The sequence below is a fragment of the Sebastes fasciatus genome, chromosome 3, assembly GCF_043250625.1.
Source record: "Sebastes fasciatus isolate fSebFas1 chromosome 3, fSebFas1.pri, whole genome shotgun sequence".
NCBI classification, from domain to species: domain Eukaryota; kingdom Metazoa; phylum Chordata; class Actinopteri; order Perciformes; family Sebastidae; genus Sebastes; species Sebastes fasciatus.
In genome coordinates this window covers 33,271,468-33,295,073 of record NC_133797.1, presented here as the reverse complement: position 1 = coordinate 33,295,073, position 23,606 = coordinate 33,271,468, and the positions used below count along the sequence as shown (strand labels likewise).

Below are 23,606 nucleotides of genomic sequence, written 5' to 3'. Positions count from 1 at the left end.
CTCCCAAATGATGCCATTTAAAACTCTTGATTTAAACCTCTGATGGCAGACACAACTCATGAGGCTAAGGGCTTTCTAATGTGCCTACCCAGAAGGCCATAGGCCCAGCGGACAACCTGCCTCTAAGCTGTGTAATTGCATTGCCTTGTTATAGGTACACAAACAAAAATGAGCCACATTCAGTTTTAATATTGACTCCAATTTATTGTTTATCACATATAAATACTGCTTATCTGTAATATTTGCAAGTTTAAATTGGTAAAGTCAACTTAAAGATCAAGCATATGATTTAAAAGCAAAGACCTCTGGGTTTATATACCTGCTGAACACTCTGCTTCAGTGTATATAGGCTACTTTAATACCTTGGTCAACTTGGCTTTTACTCTAATTTTACAAAAAGTCAGATCAACAGAGTAACCACTCAGACTACAAACGGAAACCAGAACGCTTCCGATACCAAAATCTTGTTTCCTTCCCTACAGATAATTTTTTCCAAAACAGAGTACCTATTTGCTGAAATATTCAAAAACAGACAGGGGCAGTCAACATTTACAAAGATTTTTAAAGAAAATGCCAAAAAAAAAAACACTTTCAAATATCAACAGTCCGATAAACATGAGATAAAAGACAGTACAAGGGCTGAATTGAGTGCAGGGACTTTTCAGGCAGCTGAGTTGATAAGTTGGTCTAGTTCACGATGCTGGTGACAATAAGGTCTAATATTTCATTTCTGAGATTGACTCCAGGGGCGGAGGGCCCCGCTGGGACTTTCGTAATGGTTTTCAGGACAGGTTTTCTTCGCAGAGCAGTTTCTGTACTCCGAAGACTCCATTTCCTCCAGATGGCAGGCGGCTAGTTTTCGACTGACAGGCTTCAACCCGGTCATTTCCTCGTAGATGGGGGCCTGAGGGTGTGACTTGACACTGCGGTGAGCTTTGCCCTGACAGTCATTGAAACAGGAGGTTAACAAATCAGTGAAGGGAACAGAGTGAACTCACTCTCGATTTCCTGTCAAAATCAGAGTTAGTCATTTTCTCTCCAAGCAGCACCTAAAACCAAAAAATCCAAACCAAGTCTAATCCACACTATTATATGTTTTACTGTAAAAAAAAAACACTATAGTTCACTACTCATAAAAACATTTTAAAACTAAACTAAAAAGTAGAATAAGGGTTGCACTTCCTTCCTCATTGAATTGTAAGAAAAACATGCTGACATCTGACAGCAACAAGTTACGAAACTAGTGTGGTTTTGCGGTGAACGCTCAGAGGAACTGTCTAGCACGCTCCAAACAGGCAGGTGCTGTTGGCGGTAATTGCTTATATTTTCCCCCTTAACTCTTGTGTAGTGCCGGAGCAGCGCGTTTTAAGTCCACTCACTTTATACATCACCACAAATCCAAGGAGGAGGAGAAGGAGGAGAACGGCCACAGCTGCGGACAAAGCATACAGCAGAGTGGAGTAGTTGGAGCAGCCGCATTGACCTCCTGTGAAGAAGCAGAGAAAGAGAGAGATGTTGAAGATGAGGTGGACTTCAAAGCTGCTGCAGGACACAAACACTCGGGGGGCCTCAACATCCCCCCCGAGGAACCACACTGACACCACTCAGCTTCCTTGCTGCACTTCATTCTCACTCTCTATGTGTAGTATGACGTGTTCAGTGGAATTGCAAGAACCACTGAGCCAAACTTCCTTCATAGTTGTAGGCTGCAGTTTGAATATATTATTTTGAGGGGAACTCAGTCATTGTGGGACGACGAGGCTTCTGTATAACGTCAAGATCAAAGGATCTGAAAACTGTTCATGAATAGAGATAAACGCCTGCTACCGTGAGCAAACAGGAGATCAGATTGGTCTGATATCATCAGGAGGTGATAGCGGTTTGGTTTGCTCAGTAATCTGAATCATCCTTCTTATAGATGTGATTAATCTAGTCAAAGATAGTAACCGGACACGTTAGTCGTTTTTAGCAACTGTCACTCAAACAGAAGTAAACTGTGTATTTGTTGGGGGACTATTCTCAGCATTTACTGGGATTTACCCACCTGAAATTGTTGATTGTAATAAAGGAACGTGTTACAGAGTGCAGCAGTGTGGCTCATCTATGTGTTTCTAATAGTTTTTAGACAACAATGGAGCTCTATGGCACAGAAGAATAAGCTATATTAGGCTTTAGCTAAACAGACAACACTTGTTAGTAGGAGCAATTCAGTGTTTGTATGGCATTTAGAAAGAACTATATAGAATAGCACCAGACTTTAAGACACATAATACAACATAATTATGAATTAAAAATCATTTTCTAAGTCTCTGAATTACTGGTTTGAGGCACTGCCAAACCTTGCTGGACATGTCAGCTAAAGTGGGACAGCACCACACTAAATATCATCAGAGTGATTGATGGATTAACTGACATTCAAGTATGGAAAAAATATGAATGTCATCTGTTAGTGATATCTATTAATATCTAGTATTATCAGTTGTGCAAACACCCACAAACATACAAGCGAGAAAAAAGGGGAACATTGTGAAGGGTTTGTGAAACTGATGGCAGAGATAAAGGGTTTTCAGAGCTCTGCCTAAAACCCCAACCCACTCAATACAAAGTATTATTTTAAAAGAAACAAACAACAATACTGCGAGACAGTTTACACAGAAAATATGAACATCAGTGGAATCTTTATTTAAGTTATAGCCGTTGTTATTTATATTATTAGTAGCAGTTATGTTAGTGGAAGGCTGACATCCTGAGATATCAGCGCTGCACTGATAAGGATCAGACACAGATAGACATTGAAACAACAGCACGAGAGAGAGGGGGGGAAACAAATGCGCGCAACAGAACAACATGAAAAGAACATTTTCATTTCCAAAAGCCTGAAAAACAAAAAGGAAGTTAGTATAAGTAACCTGGCGATCAAGTCCCCTCTCTGACGTGACCCACCTTGCACAGAAACAAAGAACACTTGTCTCCCTAGAGTGGTGCTGGTGTCAGGCCCGCCGCGCAGGAGCAGCTGGCAGCTGTACAGGGCGCTGTCGTCTGGCTGTAGCTGCTGCAGGGTGAGGTTGTAGGTGATGCCCCTGGGACCGGGCGCCGAGGACAAATGGACCCTCTCGACAGGGAACTGGGAGGAGGATGGAGGGCTGCTGCCGTGGTGACGCTTTGAGTGGTACAACACCTCCACGGGTGCCCAGCCCCTCTGCCGCTTCAGACTCACCCCCTCAACGGCCAAGGCCTCCCCGTGTGGGGGGGTGCAGGGGAGCACGACCGAGCCCCCAGAACACGTCTCTACCAACCCTATGTCCACCGACCCAGGGGCGTCTCCAGAAGGGAAAGGGAGTAAAACTTAGAATATGACCTATGGTGAAATCCCTTATCCTCTGAACAATCTAAATGTGTTTGGGGTTAGCAGGTGTTTGGTTATTAGGGGAAGTTCACAGTTGATTATATAGATTATTTAGAGTAGTGGCATTATTGAGCATATGTACTATACATGTACCCAGATAAGACTAATTGAATGCAACCTTTTTAATCAATCAATATGTGTAGTAAACAGGCAACAATAATATATACGCTTTTTTTAACAGGAACTTCAGTGTATCTTAAAATTCATATTATGTAAAAAAAAAAAAACAACATAAAAAACATTAATGTCTGTAAAATAGAATAGATAATTGTGTAAGCGAATGTGTCTAAGTGGATATCTTTATGTATGCGCGTGTGGATATAGACATATGTATATACTGTATGTATATATATCTATATATGAGGTTGGTTGTATGTATATAAATATGAATATGTATGTATATGAATATGAACTTATCTCTTGACACTGTACTATTACAACGGGTAATACTTTTATTTATAATTTTTCTTTTTTTTTATTTGATATATGTTGTTGCTGCTGTCTGTATGTCCCTTTTACAAGTATGTGTATGTATTCCTTTAACCTTAAATAAAAAGAATTAAAAAAAATAAATTATATATATATATAATATTTTTTATACATATTAATGGTGCTGTGAAAAAAATTATATTTTGGGTACAATATATTGAAATGTGGAGTGTATTTGTTGTACTGTATATTGTTGCATCCAGTAAAAGAACAGTTTTCTCTTCTCTTGGCTAACTGGTTCCGTGTCTGCTGTTTTTAAAGGTTTAAAGAGGCTGAGAGGAGCTGATGTGACTTTCATTACTTCCAACTCCACCTAGTGTTGTCAGCAATATTCCTATACATTTCTAATTTCAACAAAACTCAGTATGATTTAATTTTTTTCTTGTTTTTGCTGCTGGTGGTGGTGGTGGTTGTATTTTCAAATGTGGAACCAGCACTGTGTAATTCACGGCCACGGCTATTCTAACAGTTGGCAGTGCTTAAACACAGAGAGACCGACCAGTGTGAGTCATCGGGGGCAAAATGCTGAATGTGTGTCAAGGAGGACAAAACAAGCAGTGTTGAACTGTGAGGATGTTTCGGGAACTGCTGAGAGACCATGTTAGTTAATTTAGAAGGTTAAAGTCACCAATTTTAATAAAGCATCATTTATATAGGGTTTATTAGACTTATTAACACTTTATATGTCAGTAAAATGTTGTTAATAAGGGAACTTTTGGGTTACCAGGTTGTGAAAAATCCCCCTTTTTGGTGTATATCCTCCTCCAGTATAATATACTTTATATCTTTAGTTAACTCTTTAATTCCCCTTCAATTTACAGTTCCACCACTTTCCTTCTGGCTGCAAGGCACCTGGACCTGGTGCTGAGCAAACAACAGCACCAAACACACTTTCCAAAGGTCAACCCTCCTTGACCTTCTTGTTTCGTGGTAGTTTTGGAAAGTTTAACTTATTGTGGGTGACAAACAGGTGAAAAATGAGTGGGATGGAAACAAAAAGAAAAAAAACTCACCAGCCTTAACATGGAGGAAGAATTCAGTTGTTCCACGTATTTGTTCGTCTTCAGAGAAGGTCTTTTCCACAACAAACTCACAGTAGTAGTGGTCTGTGTCACTGGCAGTCAGCTGAGAGATGGTCACATTCAGAGAGTGGATGCTCGGGTCTCCGCTGACGCTGATGCGGCTCTCGTCATCTTTATTATCCGCATAGAAGTCTGCCTCGTTCATCTTGTAAATCACTTCACCGGGATGCAGCCAGTTGCGCTTCAGGTACATACCGAAGGGCGAAGGGTTCCTTTGCTCAACCACACAGGGAAGAACCACAGATTCACCCTCATTTCTCTCCAAGAACTGAATGTCGCTGGACACTGAATAATAATAAAAAAAAAAGGTTTTAGAATACACATTTCTTGTCTGGTGAAAAAAGTGATTATAAAGATATGTCAGTTTCAAAACAAAATTTAAGAAACATTTCGCAGCTAATTGTCATTGTTAATTATAATATTGGATTTATAATATTCTAAAAAAACAAATACAAATTGGGAGACGTGCATCCCCCATTTTTTAAAAATCCTATTTGGTAATCTTCCAACCGAACTATTCAATATACACGAGATGGACAAAACAACACCTCAGAGTATAATCCAACATGACACCACTACAAACTGCAACCCCAAAACATCAGCATAGGTAAATTAATCTGATATAATTTCTTCATAGCGGTGTTCATATTGTGACCTGTTATTTGACTCCCATTGACTTCCCTCATCGATCCAAGTATAACTCAAACTGGAAAAAAAGGAGACAAATGATCAACTTACCAAATCCAGTCAGTGTGATGAACAGAGTCCACAGACAAGCCAGGTACTTGATCCCAGTCATCTTCAATACTGTCAGAAGACACTAATTAAGATCCTGAGGGAAGTCAGGGATGTGAATCATGCATGACAACACTCATGCAAAGTACTCAGTACTGGATGTCATAAGTTTGGTTGACTGTAAATGAAACCAAGAGGAACTCCATGAAGCTCCACCTTCAAACCTCAAGATGAACACAAGAGGAAGCAAACACTAACCCACACAACGTATGTTGGATTAGCTCCTTCTAAGGCAATATGGTAATAAATGAAAAATATAACACGGCTGAGACAAAACGTTTAGGGTCAGATTAAGAAGTATCTCAGCAGCACAGTAAGAAGGCCCCTTTTGCTGAACCATAATCATGGCACTTTATGATCCATTTATTTGTCTACTTTTTGATTTGAATGTTTTTATGTTTGCTTTTAATGTTTGAGATGCTAAACTGTTTTTCGTTGTTTACAATGACAATGACAATAAAGTCTTTATTCTATATTCTATTCTATTAAGATCCAAGTTTGTTTGTTTGTTTTAAGCAGTTTGACCCGACTCTTAGGTTCAATTAGCGTCATTCGGAAAGTTACATTTGCATCCATTGTGTCTCACGTGCTTGAGAAACACTTTCTACAGACAAAATAGATTTTTGCATATTCCAGAGGAAATGATTCTGACTGCCTGTTCCTGAACAGGATGCGTCTGCTTTCAGATAATTTGCATCAGTGGACAGAGCGTCAACTCTGTCAAAAGGCCGGCAGACATGAGGGGGCTTCTGCAAAAGACAAAAATGACAAAAATGTGAACCTGAACTGCCCAAAGATTTTTTTTAATTCTTATTTTATTCAAAATTTTTGTATCTATTCTTTCGTTATTATACTGTTTAACTTGCACCAACAAAACCAAAGCAAATTCCTAGTGTATACCTTTTACACCTGGCAATAAACACCATTCTGATTCGGATTCTGAATTGACAGCAAAAACATTCAAGTCTCAAGTACAGCTTCAATATTTTGTTATTAGGCCTATAAGCATTGAAAAAAAACCTGGTCTAAAAACAAAAAAATAAATCTTTCACAGACAATATCGACAGGAGGAATGATTACAGCAACTTTTCTACATATCATTTAAGTAAAAAAAAAATGCTAATCTATCCTTTTACACAGTTTTGAAAATGTTCAAATATCTTGCCAATTTAAAGGTCAGCAGTAAGAGACTAAAAGACTTGAACAACTCTGGCTACCTGATATCTAGAAGTACTAATTCAAAGGCAGCTGGATTTATTGTTTCGTTTTTGGAGATATTTTGCAACTCATCTAAGATGCTTCTTCATTTCTGACTGGCAGGGAGTTTTAACCTTGTTCTCTCTTATAGATGAAAAAAAAAGAACAAATTATGTAGTCACTTGTTGACGGTAGAAGGGCTATAACGCAATTTGAATGCAGACTTAGAAATGGAATCAAGTAAAAGGCTTAAATTTAGGGTGAACACATGCAAACCTGCAGAAGCACAAACAATGTTAGTCCATTCTTAATTTACAAACACACCGGAAGAGTTTAGACTTGTTTGTCACTTGAATGTGGTAAGCAGTACATCTTTCTAAACAGGGGGTTTGCTCTGTGGTTTATGTGTCTTGTACTCGTCCAGCAGGAAACCACAATTAGAAGGTTTATATGTATAACAGTTAAGCTTCAGTGAGTGTTTAAGAAGGGTTCTGCAGTTTGAGGGTCTTCGTGCATTTATTTCCGTGCGTGTTAGTACTGCTTGGTGGGTTTGCTTTGAATGAAAATGCTTTTTGAGGTCAAACTACTTGTGCAATATATGTAGAGCGCGTGTGGCATGATGCTTTTAACCACAAATTTAGCTGTCAAAACATGTGACGCATTCCTGGAAATGTTTGCGACCAACCCACCAGAGGAAGACAGAAACTAAATTAAGACATGCAATGTTTCCATTCAAGTACTTTTTACACCAATACACGCATTTGATGGCTGTAGCGCCTAATTGTGTTATAGGTAATAATTTCAATTCAAAACTTATGTAAAGTTCAAGTGATGTATTGTGGCCAATATTAAATAAAACAGTATTAACTCAACATTTGGGAGTATTCCTGTTCATAAATACAGAAAAAAAATAAACAGATTGTAATTTATTCATTTGTTAAAATAGCATTTTCAGGAACTTATTTCACTATTGTAATCTTTACTTTATTTTCAAGTCTATTTTTTACTTCATGGTCACTTATGAGTGAACGTTTAATGAATGATGCACTAAATTCTCATCTCAATGGCTACACTAGTGCCACAAGAAATTACAAAATATTGAATGCTTCTATCATTTCCCCGCTCTGTAAGTTATCTGAACTAAAACTGCTTTAATCAGGCTTCATACTTCATATTATAGTATATACTGTAAACAATAAATATATCAGACTGTGTCTAACCACAGACGTTCTCTGGATCTCTATCATGAAGAGTAGAGGGTCTAACGTGGATCTCTTTGAGGGGTCAATAATATCCCCCATAAGCCACTAGGTGGTGCTCTGGTTCCACAAACACTGAGCACCTAAAGGTGCTGGGAGCCTCAGAATAGTGGATTTCACCTCAAGTTTGAATCTAAATGAAGGAAAACAAGTGGCAGCAAAATGCAATCATTTTATTTAAAAAAAAAAAAAAACATGAATCTGACATTGTGATTTGTAACATTTTCATTCAAATGTCAAGCTACTTTCTGGACAATTGTTCTTTACAGGGCAGCTTGTATTCCTTTAAATACAAATACACCTGATCCAAAAACAAGAGTATGAAAATAATATTTTAAAAATGATCTGCAATAGACTTACACACGATTTTGACTGGTCATGAGTTTGTCAAAACCAAATTTATCTAAAATTTAATACATTTCAACTTCCATTACTGTCAATGAATAATTTTCCTTACATACTAGTGGTAAAGAACTCATGATGAACTAATGAATACTTTTAATACGTGTTGTTGCCAACAACTTGAGGTTTTTACTTAAAGAGTCAGTCACCCAAACTCAAGATAACGTTTCCTCGCTTATCTCTTGTGGCCTCTAGTCATGCTAATGGTGTTGGTTTGACGTGTCTAGGTTTTGAGATATCGGTTTCTGCCCTCAATACTGCAATACAACTGAGGTATATAGATGTATGTTTGTGGTGGTTTGAGGTTTATTTCTTCTAAAGAAATAGTCCCTATAAAATAAAGTGTTAACTGTGTTCTGTGGATTATTCAGACTAACAGAAAGTTGCAGTTTCATTTTTTTTAAGTTAAATTACTTTTGAAATTCTGTGATCACCACAAACTAAATTCTATTAAGACTGAGGCAATAATCTGTGCCATTCAGTCACAAGTAGACGCTGCTTAATTTTAAAAGAGTTACTCCACCAATTACGCACATTAAGAAGGACTACTCAGCCCTTGAAAATGGTTATGTATCTTTCTCTGAAATTGGGTTTGAGAATTCAACTTTTATTTATTTATTGACAGAAAGCCTGCGTTAAGAACTGGGAGGGTGCTTCATGGAAGTGGAATACTCCTTTAAGAAGTCTCAAACCCAAAGGTTTGGGAACCACTGCGTTAGATATCACTGGAGAAAAGTGATCCTTTTCTTTCTCATTAAGCCGAGCTGGCCCTTTAATGTAACACACATCGCTGAACGCTTTAATCAATTTGATACCAGACAGAACAAAACCATAAGAATCATCATTTACATTTCAATGCACACATCTTGGTGCCTTTTAATAATTTAAAACGAATCAACACGTTACTTTAGGCATACTCTCATCTCATTAACACAACCCCTACGTAAGAGTCTTCAATAACCTTATACATCGCAACAACATTGTTTAAAACAATAAATATAGTAAAAGGCCTAGCATCCAGTTGTACAGGACAGACCCACACTATAATAAACAGCAGGTACTTACTGGGTTTAACTGACCTTTCATGCCAGCTGAGTGGGTTTTAAGGCTGATATGGATGGGCTACAGACAACAAAAAACAAATACAAAGCAGTAAGTGATATGTGCAGAGGAAAAACTTGAGCCACACTAAGATAACGAGATTGCTCTCTGTGCAGCAATCTCCAACACAGGATCATTGCAGATGACACTGGCTGATTATTATGAAAAACATTTAGAATAGAAAGGATGGACAACGCAAAATAACACCCAGCAATACAAACTAGCACTGCAGTAAATACCAATCAAGTGAGACCGTCTCAGGTGTTGATTTATTCTTACGCTGTAATTTGTAGTTTAGAAATACAGTTATCAGTTAGTGCTGGTGAGGGTTTCCTTGTGACTACTGTTCCTTCTTGCAGATGCAAGTTTTTCTTGTTTGGATTATGTCAACACATTTTGAAACTTTTACTTTCTATATCCTTTTGCAGGAATCGATGCACAAGCTGCTGTAAATCACAACTACAGATGCAAACCGAGTCACCATTTAGCAGTTTGTGTCAGCATCTGACAACCACCTTCGGAGACTTTCCAACATCAGTAATGTATTGAGCATGGATAAACCAATGAAGCTGATCACCACTGAATTGCTTATTAGTTGCAAACACTATGTGGTAAAGTCTAAAAATAAATATATTAAAACACCAAAGAATGAAAGTAAAGATTGAATCAACTTTTCAATCTAAAACCTGAGAACTGAGCTTCACAAAACTGGAACTTAACACAGAGCTACTGTATTGTTGGGTGTGCCGTTTTGCTTGCCCCCTGTAGTACATTATGGAGACAAGACTGAGATATGACAACACTAACATTATACCATTCATGCATGTTTGAGTACTGGTATGTATATACAGACAAAAGAGTTAATGAATCAGGAATTAAATTTAGTTACTCTTTCACTTCTGTGTAAGTGTATCTACAAGTATATCTATTTAATCTGCAGTTATTTCCATCGTTATAAGGTAACATGCAGTATTTGGAACCAGAAGTTGGCCAACATCTTAGTTTTGGGCTGGTGGTACACGAGATTTCAGCACACTAAATCTTTATTCTGTTTCTTTTGTGCTTCAATATCCAGTCTTTTATCAAGACGCTGCGAAAAAAAATAGATGATGGCAAACTTGGTTTTTAAATATCTGATGAAATCTTGTAGTTAAAACAGAGCCATAAGATAAGAACACCAGTACAAACCTTCATCACTCACCTCAACGCACGTCAGGACAAACCAGCATTGGATTTCAAGATGAATTTTATTACAACAGATTCATAAAACATTACAAAGGATGCATACAGGTACCCTTTTGACCAGAAAATATTAAAAACAAACCTGAAATGAGGATAAAGCTAAAGACTGATGAGAAATTGTAACACTACTTAGTTGGAATCATCTTCATCACTGAGACCCTCACCAACCAAGGTTGGGGACGCAAGTCCAACAGCACCTAAGCGTGCTGTGAGGGCCTCAATCAATCTACCAAAAAAAAAAAAAAATAACAAAAAATAAAAAGAATCAAATGTTTACAAGAGAAACTTGCCTTTGTAAGGGGTTGGTACATTCATGTAACTCCAGCAGCTTCAAAAGAAATATGAATCATCTTAACACACTTCACTTCTATAAACCTGAGTGAAACCTATGGGGAAAAAATATATATATATAACCTCACATGTAATCAAATGACAACAAAATAGCAGGAACTCGGGTGGCTGTTTTCCAATAAAGATGTTACATTAAATGTCCATTAGTTTTAACAAATAACGTTTGTCTTCACCACCACTGGTCTTACTGCTCTTTGCTTGCAGCTAGGTTTGAATAAGCACAAGGATGAGAGAAAGGTGTTAACCTCAAACCTAATGTGGTGGCTGCTTTGCTGCTTCAGTAGCGTCCAGCCGGAGACATGACGGGCGGCCTCATGCCCATGGGAGGGCCTCCCTGGTAAGGGGGCACCATAGGAGGACCCTGCCCATATGGAGGCATCCCTCCAGGCATGTAGCTTGGCATGCCCTGAGGAGGAGCACCATACTGACCTGCAGGGAGGACACAAGGAAGGCACAATGTGTTAATGCTGCAATTCTAACAGATTCAACAGTTGATGTCATTAAACTGCAACTTATTAAAATTAATTCTGATGCTTACTTTTGTAGTTAAAATCAAGTGATTAAAGAGCAACTTAACACCCAGTGTTATCTTGAACATGCCTTCTTCACATATCCAAGAAATGCATTAAAATGCATACCAAAGGCTACTTTGTTGTCGACTTAATGTGCCATAAAAAAGAATATCTATGAAGACGTGCCATTGTTTAAAAACGTTTGAGAATCACTGATGAAGAGGAAATAATTATTGGAAAAAAGCTGAACTTTTAGTGCAATGAAAACTGTAGACTGGGGCCACAATTCATTGATAATTAGGGCTGTCAAAGTTAACACGATAATGACACGTTACTTTCTTTAACGCATTAACGCTATTCAGCCTTTTGGACGTTGTAGCGGTCTCATTTTTAAAGCAAGAGTGAATGTATCAGATGAAACTAGAAAACCTAAGGAATCCATTGGCACCAACCATGTCATGCTAGTTTGTCGCCAAGGAGGCTAAATAACGGTCAAACTTCTGATAAATTTTGTCAAGGAAAAACTGGCATGGCCATTTTCAAAGAGGTCCCTTGACCTCTGACCTCAAGATATGTGAATGAAAATAGGTTCTATGGGTACCCACGAGTCTCCCCTTTACAAACATGCACACTTTACGACAATCACATGCAGTCAAGTCAGCACACTGACGGCTGTTGTTGCCTGTTGGCCTCGAGTTTGTCATGTTATGATTTGAGCACATTCTATGCTAAATGCAGTGTTTCTGGGCAATAGTTGTCATGTTTTGTGTTGTTAATTGATTTCCAATAATAAATATATACATACATTTGCATAAAGCAGCATATTTGCCCACTCATGAACATCTGTTGGGTATTTTACACAGACTGATTTCCTGACGAGCATTTTCTTACCATGCATGGGATGCCTCATGCCAGGCTGCTGAGGTGGCATGCCTTGCTGTTGGGGCATTAGGCCGCCCACAGCCGCCACTGGCGGAGCAGCCACATGGGCCTGACCCGATCTGGGTATAAGACGCTGGTAACGGGGCAACTGGGCCCTCAATTCCTCCTGTTGGCAGGGACAACACACAAAGCAAACATTCAGACTAAGGAAACACTGTTATGCCCCTTACAGTACATAGATAAACACTCACAAAAATGAAGAGGAATTGGGTACCAATGTTGGCGTGCCCTGATTTCACACTGAGGATATTCAGAATCATCCTTCAACATAACCACAAAAGAGCAACTACTAAGTAAGAGTAAGGATATAGAATCTAAATGCTTGGCGGATCTCCAATAAATATATATATCTTCATGATGATATTGATATTTAGTACCAGATTGACAGTCAAACAGTGAACTAACCCATTCATCCATAAATGTACTATTATATGTATCAGTCATTACTTACTGTGAAAAGGGCAAAATAGAAAGCTCAAGCAACTTACCAGTGAGATATCCTCATCAGGATGGATCAACTTACTAGTTGCACTCGTGGTGGTGAGGGTGGCAGGCTTGGTGGGCACTGTGGCCGGGGGTTTGGCCACAGTGCTGCTAGAGGGGTTAGAAGAAGAAGAGGTGGAAGAGCAAGAAGAGACAGAGGGCTGGGTGTAGGCAGGGAATGTTGCTTTGGGAGGGTCGGAGGAGGCGGCTGTACTGTGGGAGTTTGAAGCTGCGATTCCTGAAGTGCTCTGATGGGCCTGTAAAAAGACAATACAGGTAATTGACAGGTAGTCCAAACTGATGCTTTCTTACTTTTCAAAGATGCAAAAAAAACTTTAAAGACACAAAAGTCGTCAATGGATGATAGCTTTGTGACAACCACTAGGTAACAAATTACTTTCAGGTATATAAACCCCCCCACATTCAATTTAAGAAGGTTCTCCTTTTATAACACTCAAAGTTACATTTTTATTCACTCCAGATTTAGCAAAGTAGTTTTAGGATTCCACTTAAAATGTGGGAATCATATATCAATTTGACTTGTGAATTACATTCTCCCAATAAATCAGTCAAGTCTTTTTAATTAGAGGAACAAAACAATTGCCGTTTACACGTACACCATTTACTTTCAACTGGAGTGCCACTTTTGCATGAAATGAGTTGAACCCTTTGTATCCATAATAGTAAATGAATCATCGGATGTAATCCTAAGATACAAGTAAAACCAATCGACACACATTTAGAGTTCAGAGTGTGGGGAAAAAAGAGTGTTGCGCACTGTTGTAGCGTACAAAGTCAAAGCTTGATGAGTAGTTATAGCAGAATTCATGCTTCAGAGGTTAGGAGGGGTGAATGATGCAAAAAAAGACCCATTTAAATCCATTGTTGCGCCTCATTCTGCGTTAATTAAAGCGCATGCACAGTAATAAAGCTCACAGACAAAAAGTATGTCAGTTGTTGTCAGGGATAATTATCCTCTGACACCAACATCTTAGCCAATGTGCTCATTTTGATGGACAAGGCAAATATTATTAGTTATCAGCCTCGTTTACAACTTGAGAATTTACAGGCAGAGTTAATAAATAAGCAACATGCAGCTGCCACAGCCCAAGTCAAAGTCCTGTCTGTGAGCGTACTTGTGGCGTGTTAGGAAAGGGAGGCTGGGAGGAGGCAGACTGAAGGTCTGCAGGTGGAGAGGAAACGGCTGCTGTGCTGCTGTGAACACCAGCGCCCATCTGCAGCATTGTGGAAAGGAGATCACAGTATTGGCATGTAACATGTCCACATACTCTGTCCTAATTCAACTATGAGAACAAAATATGCTACATAATAGTGACACCGATTAAAAAAAACTAAATGGGGTGAGAAAGAGGAACAGCTGACAAAAGAAATGAGGAAACAGGACATCAGTGTTAGGTAATAAAATAATATCCCTGAGTACTGTGTTCATACGAAACCGTATAGAAGGTTTAATAACATTGACAGCTATCTACTTTGAATAAGGGGACAGGCTTACAGGAACCTCTGAACTCTCTGGAAAGTCGTGTGCGAGTGTGAGGTGAGCGTGTGTTGTTGGGGGGGTTGCATGGTGCCCACCTGTGCTGCACTGGGGAAGAGAGGTTTGGTGATAGCGGGCTGGGCCACTGGTACTGCCGGTCGACTGGGTATTGCGCCGGCTGCAGCAGCTGGGGCCATATGGGGCATCCCTGGCCTTGGAGCCATGTGAGGTGGCATTCCTAAACAATCCCCCAAAAAACAGGTCAGTAAACACTTATTGCACCATTACATTGAATGTCTCTTGTAACCCTAACCCAAAATACAACCACAACTTACCGTGGGGTATACCGGGCATCCCTGGCATCATGGGAGGCATCATTCCACCCATTGACATCATGCTGCAAAAGGCAATAAGACCAGTAAGATGATGATGATGATTTGGTGTTACTATGACTGCGGTAAAATTACATGTAATTTATACCCCAAAACTAAATAAGTTGTTGTATGTGCATATAATCAATTAAAGAAGCAAACCAAAAATAGTATTGAATCTGAAATGGTATCATTAAACACGGTCAATGAGGGATCTCTTACCCTGGTGGCATTCCATGCATGGTAGGGGGCATGCCATGCATCATGGGAGGAACGCCCGGCATCATGGGAGGCATTCCTGTAACAATGAGTAAGAGGACATGTTCTGATTAACAACTCCACAAAGGCAGCTACACATCTAGGCAACTGAACACACAACAAAAGAAGACATATGCAACAATCCTACACCCTCGCCCTGCTGTATCTATACAGTTTCTTGAACTCAGTTCTGACACATTTTATTAGATTACAGGTCTGAACCTGCTGGCACTGTGGAAGCGTCACATCAATAGCACAGCATCCTTGTTTAAGGACAACATATACATTAGAAACACACAAACAAGGACTAAAACAGTCAAACAATAAACAGATTATTAAAAGCAGAGATGTGATAAAGAAAATACAAGTAATGTAGAGATTAGTGGGAGAGGGCTAGAATTGAAGTTATAAATAAATATTAAGTCTAGCTCAAAAACAAAAGAAAAACTAACATATGTCCAACAACTTGACCACCTAATTGTCAAACATAAGACCAGGTCAAGGTTTTGCAGGTCACATTCAAGTCTCAAGCCCTAAAGAAGATTTTAAATAAGTCACAAGACACCACAAATGATGAATGCTTATGTTCAATACTTTTCACTGACATATTCCTTGGTGAAGCGTGAACAGCCTTGCCGCAGAGATTCATTTCCATAATTGCCTATATAAAAATGTCAGTGGATATCAATGCAACCTCTCATCCCACAGTAACCCAGAACCAAACCAGGTAGGTGGGAAAGGGCCCTAACTGAAATTGAACTTATGAGCGTTTTTTGTCAAGTTGAGTCAGTGCTGATTCACAACTTCTACATTTTACTAAGAGGTCCTTGCCTTGATATCCTCCAGGGTGCATCCCAGGCGCACCAGCCACTGGAGGCATCCCAAGCTGGGCCATTGGAGCTGCGTAGCCTGGCTGGGGCTGGACAGCAGCCACCTGCTGAACTGATGGTCCTGCTTCATCATCATCGTCGTCATCCTCATCAGAGTCGTCTTGATTGTTTGACTTCTTCTTTTGACTCTCTGCAAACAGAATGATAATGCTCAAGGTAATGGTGAAGCTTTAACAAAATGCAAATGAACCCAGGCTTCCACAAAGAAAAAACCCTCTAATGTTGGTTTTGATTCTCTTTCAGAAACAACGTAGTTATAGAACATATAATTAACCAAGATGGGATACCCCAGGATTACGCTCCACTACCTCTCAGGGCTCTTACCACATGATAATGCTACCCATCACCAAGTAGACAAATACACAAAATCGAAGGAAACACCTCATTTGGTCATCTAGACTTTTAATCAAACTGGTAAGAAAAGCACATGAAAGTGTACAAACCTTGTGATTTCTGTTCTAACGTTCGTCTTCTTTCCTGCATGTCTTTCTCCGGAATCCCCTCCATACCGTAGATCTCCAGCTCGATGTCTATCCTTCCAGGAATTGCATTTGGTACACTGTCAATCGTTTCTTTATGTACCTGAAACAAGTGAGCCAGTGCATAATGTCATAACAAGCAAAGTACATCCATTGCCCACTTTATGAGAACAAACTAATAGCCCTTTACAGGAACAATGGAAACAAAGACACTTAAGAAAATCAGTAACTAAACTACTATAAATGACAAAGAAAGGGGGCCCCCCACCTGCATGCAATGGATAGCCAAGCCTGGGCCTGTGTACAACTTCTTGTGGCAGATGTGGCATTTAAAATGCTTTGCCTTCTGATGCTGGATGAGGATCTTTTCATCGTCAAAGTCTCGATTACAGTACCTGGGAGCAAGGAAGTTAAGGATCGTGTTCGAAACAGGAACCATGAGCGAAAAACACCCAAATTCACAAAGTTATTGAATCATATGCAAAATAATGTTAATGTTGCCTAACGTGAAATATAAAAAAAAAACGTGCTTTGAAGCGTAACGTTAGTCTTAATCATCATTTATGATCAATGACCTGGCAGACTACATTTTAAGAGCAAAAACAAGAAAAAAAAGACCAAAACATTAATCATAACGTTAAATGGTACCGAATCATCAATGCACGGCTAACAGGTTAACGTTAGACAGCTAACAGTTTTGTTTTTTTATTGAACAGACTCAAATTTACAAACATGGCTCATAGATCATTGCATTAGAGTAAAAGGACAAGTTGCATACAGAACAAGAACAAATAAAATATGTAAAATTATACATGAAAATAATAATAAATTAAATTAAGGGCTGTACCTGTAATTCATATTATTCTATTATACTAAGAAGTTTCAATGCATTTTAGTTTTTCATGACTTTAAGGGCTTTTATGTAAGAAAGAAACTCGGAATGAAACACATTAAAACTAGGTTTCACTTTCATATACTTGCATTTGTGCAAATAAAAGTTTCCAAGAATGAGAATGTTATTCAGCAAAAAGTCATCTTTGTTATTGTCCATGACAAGACCATAAAACAATGTCCTTTTGAGAGAAGTCTCCCAGATGAGAAACGTTTGTGAAAAGCCAGTCATGAATATCATAAAGCCATAAAGCTGCAGAATACATGCAATGAAAAAATAAATGATGAGTAGTTTCAGTATCATCACAAAAAAGTTATTGGTTTCAATTCCAAATCGTTGTCGCAACAAACCACTGGATGGATGTTATTATTATTAATTATATTATTATATCACTGGATGGATGTTATTATTATTATATTATTAATAATTATATTATTATATCACTGGATGGATGTTATTATTATTATTATTATTATTATTATTAATTATATTATTATATCACTGGATGGATGTTATTATTATTATTATATCACTGGATGGATATTATTATTATTATTATTATTATTATTATTAATTATATTATTATATCACTGGTTGGATGTTATTATTATTATTATTATTATTATTATTATTATTATTAATTATATTATTATATCACTGGTTGGATGTTATTATTATTATTATTATTATTATTATTATTATTATTAATTATATTATTATATCACTGGATGGATGTTATTATTATTATTAATTATATTATTATATCACTGGATGGATGTTATTATTATTATTAATTATATTATTATATCACTGGATGGATGTTATTATTATTATTATTAATTATATTATATCACTGGATGGATGTTATTATTATTATTATTATTATTATTATTATTAATTATATTATTATATCACTGGATGGATGGTGATACTCCGTTTAACACTTTAAAATGGATTTATTTTACTTTTGAGAGTTATGAGGAATTTTATATATTTAGTTCGTAACATGTGAATAGTTTCTTTCTGATAGATTTGTGAAATGTAGTTTCTGTAAGAGACTATAGAGTAACAGATGTGATTAAACAGCTGGCTAACAGGCTAACGTGAGGTAGCATCTTAACGGAGGTAGTTAGCATTCATATTAGCAACACCATGCACTCATAATAATCTACTACAGCGAAAATATACTCGACGTCGAATATGTTACCATTATTAACTATAAAAACCTCAAATCGATTAGATAGCCTCCAGAAGCTAACCCGTTGAGCTAACGTTAGCTCACAGATTAGAGGCCTTCCTTTGTCGAGCTAACGGGATTAGCTTCTAGCATCTCTCCTGTTGGTGTTTATGTCGTCCAAGTCAAAAGGATACCAGCACCACGGCTTCATCTGCTTCTTCTTTTTCCGTCCCATGTCTTTCCTTACTGAATCCTGGTTAGAGAGGTTGTTACCGCGTTAAATACTCGTCTTATTATCTGTTTGACGACAGCATGCTGCAGTCCCGGAACAACGCCGAAAATGGCGCTTGTGTTGGAGAGGAAGTTGTAGTGGAGAGAGGCTGCTGAAGTCTCGCGATAACAGAGAAGTGACGTCATATCGTAGACACGCCCCCCCCAGGCAAGAGATTCAAGATTCAAGATGTTTATTGTTATACAGGTATAAAGGTGTGAAATACGTTTTGCTGGGAAGCTCCATTAAAATAATAAGTTATATTACATTTACATTACAATTATAAAGAAGAAATACTTTGTACAAGGGCATATTAAGAACATATACAGTATATACAGTATAAGACAGCTATTCTCAACCACTGGGCCGGGGCCCACTGGTGGGCCTCAGAGAGCCGCCGAGTGGGCCGCGAAGGTGCTGCCAAATGGTTAAATTAACCGCTATTCTGTATTTCAGAGGTTATAGCGGGCTCACTTTTAAAGCTAGGTATACATGAAACTAGAAAACCTAAAGGATCCATCGGTACCAACCATGTCATGCTAGCTTGACGGGAAGGAAGCTAAATAAAGCTCCAAAGTTACGCTAAATTTTGGCGAGGAAAAACTGACGTCCATTTTCAAAGGGGTCTCTTGACCCTCTGACCTCAAGATATGTGAATGAAAATAGGTTCTATGGGTACCCAAGAGTCTCCCCTTTACAGACATATATGTCACAGATGCAGTGACACAAAATCGAGCAATTTTTGGGAAGTGGTCCTCGGAAATTTTTTTACAATCGGAAGTGGGCCTCGAGTTACAAAAGGTTGAGAACCCCTGGTATAAGATATATTTTTCTGTGAGAAGGTGTCGTATGAATTATCTATTTAAAAGTCTGATGACCTGGGGGAAAAAACTGTTCCTCAGTCTGCTTGTGTGAGTCCTGGGGGTCGTGTATCTTCTACCAGAAGGCAGGAGGGAGAACAGGCTGTTGTGGGGGGGGTGTGGTGACCTTAATGACCCCCAGGGACTTCCTGAGGCAGGGTGATGTAATGTAAAGTAATGTAATGATAGTATCGCAACTTTAAAAAACTGCATTTGGGAATAGGTATATGTTGATTTATTTTTATTTTTTTCAAGTTGTCATTGTGAGTTTTAAGTGACAAACTTAAAGCTGCAGTAGGCTTGAATGTTTTTGGCATCATTGGGCAAGAAACTTCCATAATAACCTTTCAGCATATTTTAGTTCAATTCAATTTAAATTCAATTCAATTCAATTCAATTCAATTTATTTTTATATGGCGGCTCATGTTACTGCAGTTCAACAAGCTTGTCGGAGAACTACGGTGGCCTTCGGGTAATGTAAAAACGCAAAAGGTTCTCTCTAGAGCCAGTGTTTGATTTGTCCGTTCTGGGCTACTGTAGAAAAATGGTGGTGCAACATGGCGGACTCCGTGAGAGGACCCGCTCGCTCCCTATGTAAATATGAATGGCTCATTCTAAGGTAACAAAACACAACGATTCTTAGTTTCAGTTGATTATACATTAATGAAAACATAGTCATGACTATTATAATCCATTTCTGCCGATATGTCCCTTTCCTTTAATACAACTTAGGTGAAAGAAAAATAATTAGAAAGTTTAATCTCTTGCTAAACTGACCCATTAATGGAAGCCAAGCACTGTACAAATATCAGTTTAAGATGACATGATGAAGGTGGCCCCTATTACATCATCAGCTACTCCAAGCAGCAGCTAAACCAGACACATAGGTTAATCTAATAACTGACACCATTCATTTTGACTGACAGAATAGAAGTTTACCTCTGAATATCTTTCTCCTGCTGTGCATACTTGTATTGCACACTCTTCTTAAAGACCATCATGCAGTCCTCTTGTACATTGACAGGTGGGCTCCCTTTCCTCTCACCTCCACTTTCACCCTCAGGCAGCTGACGAGCCAGCGGTGACTCCTGTGACAGCGAGCTCTGGATGTGGGAGATAAGCTTTCGGCTGCAATCAGAGTCATACAGAGTTGACAAGGAATGTGAGGGAGCGGAGGTGCTGGTACTGGTTTGTGGGCTGGAAGCAAGGCAGTAGCTGACGGTGTCGGATCTGAGGGTAGAAGGGACATTAGAGATCCCAGAGGTGGCTGTCGAGTCAGTAGGGGAGGTTTTGGAAGTGCGTTGGACGGAAGAGGATGATGGACTCTCATCTGAACCGCTATCACCAGCAGGCGATGGCTGTGGGGAGCAATCTGTAACCAAGACTGATGGCTGCTCGTTGCTGTTTGGAGCAGTTGCATGAGAATCCTTCACTTCATCAAAAGTCAAGAGAGAGCTTTCCACCACATCAACCAATGTGGTGACTGGGGCTACCAAAGCTCCGCCAGCCTCATCTGCAAGTGAAGGGATCCCGCCTCCCATGTAAACTGTACTGCTATGCACAGTCTCACTGCATTTATCTTCAAAATGTATCACCAATCCATTCAGAAGTCATGGTAGAACACACTTGGGAGGATCTGACAAAGGACTGTACAATACTTGAACTCAGTTTCTCTAACTGTGTCTAATATGAAGCAATATGATGAGGTCTGTTACATGAAAAACACTTTTGAAAATAAGAAATATATAACCTTTAAGGATTAGCTTGATGGTACTCTTCTTGTGATATGAAGAAAATTAACCAGCCACTAAGTCTGTGCTCACTAAAGCCATGGGAAAGGTTGATAAACAAAGTAACAATGTCATGGCTTGAACCTCTAAAACGAAATATTCAGCATTTACACATTATTCCCTTCAACGAAAAATGGCTTTGTCAGCATCTTTACTGTATTATTAATCACTGAGAGATGACTAGCTGGTAGCGATGTAAACTTTAATACAGTACAGCACCCTAGTTGTTGTCTTTTTAAAGATATGTTACACCATGGTTCCTGACCCAAAATCCCTCCCAGCATCATTTGTCATACATACCTCTTTCAGAACCATCTCATCCATACTCACTACAGTTGTCCCAGCTAGCTACAAGGCAGTACAATGACAGCTGCCATTTTAAGATGAATATTGAAATAAATGTTTGATATAATGATATATTTTAGTCAAGATAAGATTGGAAATACCATGCTGTATATTATACAATTATTTATTATTTGTTTTGGAAAATTTCATATTCATAGGACAAAATGGTCAGGAACCAAGCCAACTTGGTCCTGCACTTTATAAATTAATTCAAACAGTATAGCAACATCATACCCAATATTAAAAACAAAAAAGCCATTAAGACTTTTAAAATATTAAATGATTATAATATAATATATATAACAAACACAAACCCTGGCATTATGAAATGTATATGTAATTACTTTTTTTTTGTTCAACTGTATGTATCTGTACCTCTGTTAATAAGCATGAGTTCAATAAAGAAAGCTTAAAATAAATAAATAAATAAATAAATACATAAATAAATAAATAAATAAATGCATAAAAAAAGAGAGAAATAAAGATATATCTATATAACTTTACTGAGCTTAATACTATTTGCAAAGTACAGTCTTTGTACATGTTTTATGTCTTGATGATGCCCAATTTGGTTCCCCTATATACTTAATAATGTATATGGAGATAAACACAATCAATTCTACTCACATGCATACGATTGTTACTTGTTATGTCTTCAGTGTCCACTTGATGGAGACACCGTTGCAGAAATAGAAACTGGGTCTCTTCCTTGGCATCATGGATTCATGTTTGCATTCAATGTGATTTTTGAAAGGCTTTTTTTGTCTTTTGTACAAAATTACATGTGGACACAATCTTTTTTTATACATTTGGTTTGGGGGCTGTTTCTTTATGGTTTCCTCCTTCCCAATTAAACCTGCAGTGGGCAGAATATTTTTGGTATCATCAAAAATGTTATAATAACCTTTCAGCATATTATGATTCAAGTGCTCTGAGAGATAACTAGACTTCTGCACCTCCTCATGGCTCTGTTTTCAGGCATTGATGACAGGAGACTTTGGCCAATCATAGGTAATTTTTTGAGAGAGACAGCGTTCCTATTGGCTGTTCATTCAACGGAGGCAGCTGTCAATCACTCGCAAACTCCGATCAAATGGACAAACTAAGCAGCGCTGATCAAATGTGAATCAATTTTCTGTTACTGTAATGACTATTTCTCTCCTCAGATGGTTTCAGAAACATCTTGTAATGTACTGTTTAGCTGTAAAATGAGAAAGTTGGCTCCGGCTGGTGGGCGGTGCTTGGAATTTCCTCAACTGATCTCAACACATGTGCCAGGTCAAAAACTTTCTCTGCTCTGAATTGCTCTGATTGGTTGTTTTCCTCCAGTCTGTGTAATCCTGCAGATGCCATTAGGAGCACCGGATGACACAGAGGCACACGATTTTTTTCAGATTACCTGTCTCATGCACTACCATACATACATTACCTGTCAGGATATAGTGACAGTTTTATAAAAATAACTTTTTTTAACCATATTTGCTCCAATTCTACCCACTGCAGCTTTAAGGGAC

At 38.3% G+C, this 23,606-nt stretch overlaps 2 protein-coding genes across 4 annotated transcripts; both read right to left on the bottom strand.

Annotated features, from left to right (window-relative positions):
* Positions 1–183: 183 nt before the first annotated feature.
* cd7al (cd7 antigen-like) lies at positions 184–10,833 on the bottom strand. Of its 2 annotated transcripts, none has more exons than XM_074630474.1 (6): positions 9,696–10,833; positions 5,716–5,784; positions 4,909–5,262; positions 2,944–3,321; positions 1,380–1,486; positions 184–940 (listed from the first exon to the last, which is right to left on the bottom strand). In XM_074630474.1, the coding sequence occupies exons 2-6, from the start codon at positions 5,774–5,776 to the stop codon at positions 725–727; spliced, it is 1,116 nt and encodes a 371-aa protein (XP_074486575.1). In that variant the 5' UTR covers positions 5,777–5,784; positions 9,696–10,833; the 3' UTR covers positions 184–724. The 2 variants fall into 2 exon arrangements, with proteins under 2 accessions (XP_074486575.1, XP_074486574.1); XM_074630473.1 differs by having other exon boundaries at positions 9,710–9,992.
* A 126-nt stretch (positions 10,834–10,959) lies between these two features.
* Positions 10,960–19,197, bottom strand: znf207b (zinc finger protein 207, b). Of its 2 annotated transcripts, XM_074630471.1 has the most exons (11): positions 19,021–19,197; positions 17,026–17,152; positions 16,722–16,860; positions 16,220–16,408; positions 15,353–15,428; positions 15,095–15,156; positions 14,858–14,997; positions 14,398–14,496; positions 13,267–13,518; positions 12,728–12,884; positions 10,960–11,753 (listed from the first exon to the last, which is right to left on the bottom strand). In XM_074630471.1, exons 1-11 carry the CDS (start codon positions 19,059–19,061, stop codon positions 11,602–11,604), a joined length of 1,434 nt encoding a protein of 477 aa, XP_074486572.1. In that variant the 5' UTR covers positions 19,062–19,197; the 3' UTR covers positions 10,960–11,601. The 2 variants fall into 2 exon arrangements, with proteins under 2 accessions (XP_074486572.1, XP_074486573.1); XM_074630472.1 differs by lacking the exon at positions 14,398–14,496 and having other exon boundaries at positions 19,021–19,194.
* Between the last annotated feature and the right edge of the window lie 4,409 nt (positions 19,198–23,606).